The sequence below is a fragment of the Eschrichtius robustus genome, chromosome 11, assembly GCF_028021215.1.
Source record: "Eschrichtius robustus isolate mEscRob2 chromosome 11, mEscRob2.pri, whole genome shotgun sequence".
Taxonomy (NCBI): Eukaryota; Metazoa; Chordata; class Mammalia; order Artiodactyla; family Eschrichtiidae; genus Eschrichtius; species Eschrichtius robustus.
Window position 1 is genome coordinate 41469282 of NC_090834.1, and position 10620 is coordinate 41479901.

Genomic DNA, 10620 nt, shown 5'->3' on the forward strand with positions numbered 1-10620 from the left:
TTAAATTAGGTTTTATTGAGTATTAAGTAAATTTTGGTTATGTATTTTGTCCAGTGTGCTGTATAAAGTAAAAGTTTAGCATTGACCTTTGAAAGATTGGATCTGAATATTGATATTTTAAAAGTACATTTGGGAAACTGTCCACCATCCTACTAGTAAAAATCAAACCTTCAGAGATGTTGTGTGAACTATAATTGTATATTATTGTATATTATTGTATGCCCAGAAGGCATATCCATTTAGAGATTCTTTCACTCTAGCCATTACAGTTACCCTCTTAGAACAAGGGTTTCTCATTCTAATTTGGTAATTTGGTATTTTGACAATATAATGGATTTGGATCTTTGAGCCAAATATGTTATTATATGAGGATATTTCTTTGGATTGAAATATATAGGAATCCTTATTTAAGACCTAATAAATGTTAAGGATCTTTACCAATATACTAGTACAGTATAAGTATGGCTATAAATCCTAGATCTTTGACCTTAAAGTCCACGAATCTTCCATTTGTATCACAGTTTCTAAGCTTGAGAGTAAGAAAACCTTTTTAGGGTCCTAATATTCACTCAATAACCATATGACTTTGATAAAGAACGTTATGACCTCAATCCCTAGCAGACAGTCTTAGAGCCGATTACACATCAGATAAATACCCATTTGCCTCCAGCATCTCTCCAAGATGGATCGCTATGCTCTGCTTATATGTTTGCATTAGATTTTCTCCCTTTACTAGGTGGTATCTAGAAATTCTCCTTACTCATCAAGAGAATAGATCCAACAATACATCTAACCTATAGAAAGATATCAAAATAATCTAAATATATCACAACATATTTCTTTGTAAAATTTTGAAAATATGTGGGTATATAATTTAACCTATCGGATGAGCTGTAACCCCCCCCCCCAAAAAAGTTAGGTGCTTGTTCACAGCTGTATCTGAAAGACTCTAGGCAAGCTATGCATATCTGAGTACCAGACACTAATTCCAAACTGCTTTAGGCTTCACATTTTCACTTTAATATCTCCCAAGTACAGGCATACCTCAAAGATATTATGGGTTTGGTTCCAGACCACTGCACTAAAGTGAATATCACAATAAGGGGAGTCACATGAATTTTTGATTTCCCAGTGCATATAAAAGTTATGTTTACACTATATTGTAGTCTATTAAGTGTATAATAGCATTATGTCTTAAAAAACAGTATACCTACCTTAATTTAAAAAAATGCTTTATCACTAAAAAGTGCTAACCATCATTTGAACCTTCAGTGAGTCATAATCTTTTTGCTGGTGGAGGGTTTGAAATGTTGTGAGGATTCCCAAATATGACACAGAGACACAAAGCGAGTAAACGCTGTTGGAAAAATGACGCCCATAGACTTGCTTGACGCAGCGTTGTCACAAACCTTCAGTTTGTAAAAAACACAGTATCTGTAAAGTGCCATAAAGCAAAGCATGATAAAACGAGGTATGCCTGTAAATAGTAAGAAATGTTTTTAAAAGCTCTGCAAGGAATAAGCATAGGCTATAAGAAACGTGGGGCTGAGTTTTAGCCATATAAAATTTTACAACTGGAAGAACGTGTAATTTGTAGGAAAATTGTGATTTGTAAAAATTAGTTTTATTTTATAACCCAAAAGGTTGACTGGCTTTACATAACATCTATCCTAACAAAATTATTGGACGTTTTTAAGACTTTAGGGGTCATTTTTACTGCTCACTTTTTTTTATAAATGCAGTTTTCTTATGAGTATTACATCATGTACATGCATGAATATGCCCAGGCATGTGTGTTTGTATATGTGTCTGTAATACCCATGAAAAACATTTGTGAATGTCTGATATATGAAAAAAAAAATTAAAGTTGTTTTCAGTTGTTTATAATGGTCACTAAATTGGTAACACTTTCATTTCTAGGTTCACGTAAATTTACTTCTAATGGAAGCACGGATGCAAGCTGAGCTTCTCTATGCTCTTCGTGCCATAACTCGGCATTTGACCTGAAGCATCATCCAGGGAAAATGTCATATATGTGTAAAGACCTTTTCACATAGGATATACATCAGAAGCTGTTTGTGATGTAGCATCAAACATTATTCAATTCTCTAGTGTCAAAGTTTTAGCCGTTTTTTTGGGGGCGGCTGTAATGTGCAATGATGTTATTTTCTTTTTCTTGATGCTTAACATGACTAACAATTGCAAAAATAATACTGAGGAGCACTACTTGGCATTGTTTATAGTTGGGTTTTTGGATACTGATCATAAATCATGAACCTGGTTTGTTAATGCTTAACTTCAGTGCTTTGGGGTTTGTGTGTATGTGTATTTTTGTTCTTTCCTTTTTTTTTTTTTTTATAATATGGAAAAGCGCTTACAATCTGCTCGAGCAATTGTTTTTCAGATATTGGAATTCAGCAATGAATGACCTCCTCTGGCCATTCTAGAATTTTAATGTTGTTTCCTAAATCTGGTGGAGGAGAAGCATGCGCTGTTGAACTAAGCTGCTCACAGGACACTCATCTGTGTCCCCAGGAGATTATTTGTCAGGCACTGTTTATTTTTTTTTTTGTTGTTCATTTGTTTGGTTTTTTTTTACTACTATTGGCGATAACATGAAATGTGATACAGCCATTGTCCATAATTTAATGTGAAATTGATCATGATGAATTCTATAGCATGCTACTGAAATGCCAAATTCAGCTAGTTTCTTTCTCTTCTGAAACAGAAGTTTCCGTTTTCCATATCAGATGTATATATTAAAAGTGGAATTATGCACAATCCTTTCTATCACTGACAGTAATCCTCAGTCATCAGAAATAATCAGTGCTTGCAGGGCTACTTGCAGTTCATTTAGTTGGCACATATAAACATGTACCCACATAAGACTGACCAAAAATTTTCTTTGCACATTTTTCTTTTCTCATAGTGTTTTCTATATTGCAGTAAGCGGAGGAAGGTTAATATACCTATATTTTTTCCTGCTAGGCTTTTAGAACTTATTTTCCATGGTTTTTCTTATGATAGGTAAAACAGTTTATTATTCAAAGGTAAAAATTGTGTTTCTATGCATTAATGTGATTGAACGACAACAACAAAAGAGTGCAATATGTTAAAAAAAATACTCAACAGACTTTCCCCCTATTATGTCACTGCAGAAGTGTCCTTTTAACAGAGAGCCATAAAGAAATTTGGTTCAGATTTCTTTATCGCCCAAGGCTTTTACCTTCCTGGGGTTGAACAATGTTCCTTTCATAATGCCAAAGCATCCCCTTCCCCAGAAAAATCTCTTTGGACAACTGGTTAAAAAAAGATCTCAAGTCTTAAGGGAAGAAAAAGCATCCCAAAAGTCACATTTTTGCATTGGTTTATGTTACTTGATTAGATTATCTTCACAGAGCACAACGTTATGTGTTTATAGCTTTAATTTATATTATGTTAATGAACCAGTGAAGTGCCTAAAGAGATGCTTACAGCTATCCAGTAGGACACGACTGCACTGCTTAAACACTTTTTGGTTAACTAAGGGTGACTTGAATTTTACACAAACATGCTAATTGTTTTAAAACAGATCCATTTTTTCATAGTGAATAAGATAGTTAAAATTTTCCGTTAGAGTTCCCACAAAGATTTCATTTTAGACTTACTTGTTATCTAGGATTTACTTTTCTTCTCTCATGAAAGAATTGTGGACTAGTGTTCTGTTCAGTTATTTTCCCCTTCCATTTATCATCCTTTTCTGGTACAATCCATTAGGTTGCTTTCTTTTAGGCTTTGTTCTAGATAAGAAAATAGAAAGATGACTGTAAACCTATGAATATGAGATAGTTCTGCATTTTTAGATTCCAGGATTTTGTTTGAAATCTTCCACTTGAGGAAAAAAATTGCTAATTTTTTTCAAGACAGGGTGGTTTATTTAAAGAGATTATTCAAAGAACTCATGTCAGATCTAGTCTGTTTTGTTTATTGCGTATACAATATGTTGATTTTATGCCATATCACATTATATAGATATGTGTTAACCACGAAGAAAGTCTTTAGGGCAATGGCAAAATACGAATGACAACATGCATGTCCATTTGACTTCCCTAATTTTAGAACTTTCAAGTTGAGGATATCCTTTACTCTTGACTTTTTTTTTCTTGTTTTTTTTTACTAGAATTCTTTCAGTTAATATCCCTATGTTTTTGTGCAGGTGACCTGTATTACAGGATAAAAAATGATTTTTATATATTGAAAAGGAGGAGAAATTCTCACAGAACACCATATGAGCTTTAGACCAAAAGGGGAAACAAGGTTTAAGTAACTAAAAAGGCCACTTAGTTTTTGTTTTTTGTGTTCCCCCCAGCCCCCCGGAAATGTAGGTAGTTGGAGTTGGGTTATGGAAATATTAGTGCCTTTACTAGATCTCTTTCCTAGCAAGGTTTCTTACTAGCTCAGCATCGATCTGTGTCATCACTAATCAGGAAAATCAGTTGACTTGGAACTAGAAACAAAAACAAAACAATATATTTATGAACCTCACTGAATCAGCCTAGAAAAGTTGACTTTGAAGGTGCCAAAGCACCTGCCAAGATGCAGCACGCACAGCCTTCCAGGTTGTGAAATCCATTGTACAGCGAGTTTGCTGTGAACTTCAGCTAATGCAAACTTGAAATTCTGATGCGGTTTTCCAGGGTGGTATTTTTTCAGAGTATTGAATTCACTATGTAGTAATTTATAGTATAGCCTTTTATATTAAAATGTGATATTTTTAAAAGAGATATCTGGTTCAATTGGTGTATTGATGTGACTATACGATCTGCCAACCCACCCCTTGGGCTCGCATTGTGCCAAACTGAGATGTGCAGGTGTGCGTGAGAAAAGCACACGTGAATGGGAAGTCTCTAACTCCGTTGCTTATTATTTTCAAAATAGTCTAATAATCCACTCATGTATATGCTTGGTGGATAGCCGTTTACTTTTGAATTTCAAGTTTTCCCACTTCCAGTTATAACTCTCAATTTCTCAGATCACCTTAGGAAAATCCAACTACTCTCCTCTCTGAAAGTATATCTTGAACCCAATCCCTTGACTGCGGGAGTGGCTAGGCAGGTGCCTCCTTGGAGCCTTCTGATGAGGCTTCCTCAGATGGACTTGTGATAATTGGAGGAAAACAGGCTTTTGAGACGGGACAACTTATTATTTCTTCACCTTTTTGAGCTAAGGATACTATCTCAGTCTCAGGAAGAATCTTTGTCCCATTTGGGGACTTTTTAAAATAAAGAATGGCTAGTGTGGAATCTGGGGCATGGCCTTGGCCTGTAATTATGACTTTAAACCCAAATAATAGTGACAGAGCAACACAGGACTGTCTTAGAACAGAAAACTCGATGTCAGCTTTATGTCAAAATCGTATTTGAACCAGAGCCCCTATTCTAATTGTACTATAAAGTCCCTTAAATTGGGATTGACCTATATACACTAACTAATATGTGTAAAATAGATAACTAATGAGAACCTGCTGTGTAGCACAGGGAACTCTACTTCATTTCGCTGTACAGTAGAAACTAACACAACATTGTAAAACAAATATACCCCAATACAAAATAAATTAATTAATTAAGTCCCTTAAAAATTTTAAATGCTTCTAACAACTAGTTAACATTATTCCTGAGCAACTTTTTTTCCCACCTCATAGAGTTTTTAAATCCAAAATCTTAGATCTTTATACCACAGCAAAATGAAATTATCAACGAACAATTAAAGATCTGTACTTAAAAATAGTTCACCACTTTCATGCAGAGCGCATGCATATATGATGGTAAGATTCTTTTAAACTCTAAGGACAATTCGTCAGGGAAAAAAAGAATTTCAGTGCATATTATAAAAATGATTTGCACTGTGCTAGTAAAATGAGGTTTTTGTTTTGTTTTATGTTGTGTTTTAAAGACAGTTCTAAATCATTCCTCTGGAAAGCAAGACCTTAAACTCTTCTCTTTATCTAAGGGGACTTTTTCTTCTTTTATGCAAATAGACGGTCTTGCATGAAGTGAAAATTATGCAACAATAATGTTATATAAATAGTACAGGAAATTTGCTAACAGTATAATTCAACAGCAAACTGAAAGGTATATGGCTCCTCTATTCAGATCGAGTTTTAAGTTACCTAATTTCATAGTCAGAAACTATTCTAGGTGGCCATAGTCATAAACTATGTTTCCCGATTATATCCCTCTGGAGACAGAGAATCAAATAATCTTTCCTTAAAACAGTACTGTAACATGAATGTATTCATCTCAGTCAACAGAACTTCAGTGCCCCCGTATGTGTAGATTACTTCCATGCTAATTTGGCTTCGTTAGTAGTATCCACTCAGGTGAGACCTAGAACAAAAATACCTGGGGTGAAATGGATCATAGAGGTAGAGGTACCTGTCAAGGCAGAACCCTGTGAGGAAGGGTCTTTCAAAGAACACATGGACCATAAGTCTAAGAGCGTGACTGCCCTCAGCATCACACACCTAATCTAAAGGAGCACTTCCTATTGTGGGAGCTTCTGCCTACATTCAGCCCGTCCTTTTCCGCCTGCTTTCTCTTTCTCCAAGTGCCTCGACCTCTACCAAGCTCGCTCTCTTCCCCTCCCCTCAGCCCATCTTGGTCTGAGCGCCTTTTCACAATCCAAATGAAACACCACCAGCCACCTGCTGATCGTCACCAGCATTTACTTTCCCCAGTTACTTTTTCTCCATCCATGAGGAATATGACTTGTCCCAACTCCCTCGAAATCCCTCTACCATCTAGCTATATCTTGGCTAACCTTTGCCCTAGACACCTTACCAGATCTAATGCAGCACCACGTGTAATCTCGTCCATCCCATACTGTTCTACCCTCTCCCAGCTGCCAAAATATCTTGCTCTCCTCTACCTCATCCCCAAAGAGCCTATAAACTCAGAGTATCCAACCTTTTCATGGATTCACTCTCCGTTGTTCAGTAATACTACTTCCATATTTTAAATAAATCATAGAAGATTTTTGCCTTCTATCAAAGTAGGAATCTTTATATTTATACATGATACAGAAATTGAACTATTTCTACCATGCAGAATTTAGCATTTAGCAGGATTTTAAAGTGATTGAATTGCCATCTTAACCTGGATCTATATTTGGTTAGTCCAAGTTATTTGAATGTAAAGTGAAAATTCTCCAGCAATCCAGATTGATCTGTAACCTATCAATGGAACAGGAAGTTTCTGGCATACGAATGGGTGGTGTTTCAGACATTTGTTTTATTGGTGTCATTTGGGTCTTGAAACACATTTCCAATAGAAGGACATATGATAAAGGATGTTTAGGTGGTCCCATTGGATCACAGAAGACCATTTGATTTATAATATAGATAAAATGCCATAAAATTGGCTACATAATGGTTTGATCAAGCTTCCCTAGGTTAGACTAAGCTTCTAACCCCTATTCCTACCCTATTCTCATGGGGGAAAATGAGCTACGGGATGAAAAGGGAATGCACTGCCTTCGTAGTCCGTATAACCATGGCTGCACTTCCGGTATATACAGACAGTATCATTGAGGAACAGGAAACGCACAGAAGAGGAAGAAGCAGCAGTTCTTCCTCTATAGCCAGTGCCCGCTCAGTGTGGTCCATAGATGAACACTGTCAGGCTTCTAACGTGGGGCGTGTTTATCTACAGACGCTTGTCTGACCTGAAGACAAACCCCCCTTGTTTGAAAGTACAGATTATTATGATCTACAGTGGTATTTGGATGGCCTTCCACGCCCGTTCATGAACAACCCAACCTGATAACAGAGTCTAGTCAATTCCTTTAAGGGCCCAGAAATGAATAGATGCCCAGTTAAGAAATGAGACTTGAATGATGGAGACTGAAAGGATGGTTTTTATTAAATCATATGTCATGAAGTGTTCATTCTAGCTTTAAATTAATTATGACTGCACCACCATGAATTCCAGAGTTGAAAACAGAAGGAATTTGGGGGCGGTGGGTGGGGGGATGCATATCTGATTCTTTTCAATGCTTGTGGAAATCTTTGAAATAATAAAATGCATACTATAAAATAGCCATTAGAACAAACACCCCATTTTACAGCTCATAGGACAGCATCAAATGTTAGTAAGTCTAAATATGATAAATGTAATTTTTGGTATGTAAATTTGCTAAAACAGTCTATTTTCTTGCACCCCTGAGTTTAACCTCTTGAAAATGAATGTATAATTTTAACAGAAAGAATATCAAAAGGAGAGACACTCTCTAGTCTTTAATGTTAAAATATTGTTTATGAATGCTGATTAGCTTAAGTATATGCATTATGACACTTACTGAATGAAACTGATTATACGTCTCTTTCTCGAGTTAGTCATTACAAATTGTCAACTGACTCCCAAATCTGATAAGGAAGGATCAAAAGGTAGGATAAAGGAAATGTATCAGTTGGGTAGCCAAGAAATTTCCTTCGTAATGTTGAGACTGTCCTCTCCTTTCTGAATTCCACTGGTTCGCTAAAATAAAGGGTAAGCGTTAAATGGTACCCTTGTTCATCAAGGAAAGAAAGTCATCCCAACTCTATATCTACTGCAGATAATTTCTTTTACATCCATATATCTTCCCTGGAAAGAAAATGCAGTTTTTCCCTTCCTCTTTCTCCTCACATTTACTCTTTTCAATCTGATAAGATAGACACAGAAAGCAAACCACAAGCCAGTTTGGCATCTTCTCCATGCTAATAGAATACTCACAGCCACATGCACAGTTGGAGCAAGGTTACAAAGAACCCTGTCAGGTCAACTTGGAACATGGCCTTGCTACTTGGATTAGCTCCTTCAAACCTGAAAATAACTTTCCTGGTCATGGAAGAACTGGATGTATCCTTTAGCTTATGAAATAGGATTTGAACTTGAAATCTCTTTTTTTTTTTTAACCTGATTTTGCAGAGCAGCTACATCATGAATGTATATATTAAGACTCTGTAGCTGAATTGCACATGAAATCAGATTGCCAACTTCTTATCTTTCAATTTTAGACATCATTTTATCCTTACGTTGTGAGTGATATATGTAGCATGCTGTGAAACGTCTGTTATAGTTCTTTAATTCATCAGTATTAATACAGAGTTATCTTTTGCGTTCCTTGGTACTTTTTATTCCATGTAATCAGAAGCTGTGATGTTTTGCCTTTGTAGTCCTGTGCTTTGTTACTGTAATTTTTTTTTACGAAGCACGTGACTTTGGACTAACGTGAGGCGGATGACGTGATCTTTAAGACTGCTATATATCTATCAGTCTCTTACTATATAAGGTTTTCAATTAGAATAAGCTTTTATCAAATAGATCATTGATGCAATTTCGGATTCACACAATTTTCAGTGTCAAATGGCGGTCTTACATTTATAGTTTCAATTCTGAAAATAGCAAACTTGCTAAACAGCCACTTTAAACTTGTTCTGGCAAATCAGACCCTGCTGTAGATATAGTCTAAGTTAGTTAACCATATAAGCCTTTTCAACTATTATGCCCTCCGCATAAGTCAGCAGTTAAGAAGATTATAGAACCCATGAAAGCTTTTTGTATGTATAACTAGGTTTTATTTTTCTTATGTTGCTGATTCTACAGTTCTGACTAAAGCTGACCTGAATGGATCAGTTTTTGTGTAATATTCTAGTGCTTTAATGCCTCTTTTTTTTTTTTTTTTGGAGGGATGGGTAATATTATTTGAACAGATGCAGAAGGAACTGTTGGTGAGTCAAGGCAAACGCATTTGAAATAAAGGAACTGTGTATTAACATGTTAACAATTCATAACTGCACTTTTTATGACATTTTGAAAATCTATTTATAGGTACAGAACAATGGGTTTTGTTAAACTGTATCACATTTATACTTGCAGAAATTTATTTCATTGTTATTAGTAGGAATTTTATTGGTTCAATAAAATTGGCAAAACTGAACACTGTTTGCTTTTATGTATATATATTTAAATTAATATTAGAGTAGCATTCTTTCCTAGGTTTGTTTCTGCTTAAATTATTGGACATGCATTCTGAAAGACATCAGCATTGTAAGAGTCGTTGTTTTCCCCTTATTTCTTCCTGACCCACAGTTTTCTTGGCATATTTCTTACAATCACTTGATACTGCATTAATGGAACACTGCAATAGTGTAAGTTGTGCAAAACGTACAGTTATTGTTACCTTTGAAAATGTCCATTGTGATCTCAGCAAAAGGCAAATTAGTTTCACTATTATCTCTTATTACCCAAAAATAGTAAGGTAGAATGAGGAAAGGGGCATTGAACCTTCGGTCAGAGCTTGAATTCAAAGCTCGTTTTTCACATTCTACTAGCTTTGTGACCTTAAGTAATTTGATCTCTAGGAACCTCGATTTCTGTACCACCATCTGAGGGGCATAATGCCTTCTTGAGATGGTTGTTTGAGATTAGGTGAAGTGTAATAATGTATTTGAAATATGCAGTACAGTGATGACTCTGAGCGAATAAATGAGAAAGCCCAGAGAATACTCTTGTTGCTAATTGAAATAAAGAGTTAGGAAGGAGAATTTGGGGGGAGGGAGGTTTATACGTGTGTAATGTGAGGTGATAGTAAGACTCCCAA

At 35.7% G+C, this 10620-nt stretch overlaps 1 protein-coding gene across 1 annotated transcript in view; it reads left to right on the top strand.

Annotated features, from left to right (window-relative positions):
- Positions 1–9920, top strand: part of SESN3 (sestrin 3) — a 73433-nt gene extending 63513 nt beyond the window's left edge. Inside the window, exon 10 of the mRNA XM_068554524.1 lies at positions 1921–9920. Within this exon, the coding sequence (XP_068410625.1) occupies positions 1921–2007 (87 nt within the window). The 3' untranslated portion in view covers positions 2008–9920. The remainder of the gene's footprint in view (positions 1–1920) is intronic.
- The last annotated feature ends 700 nt before the right edge of the window (positions 9921–10620 follow it).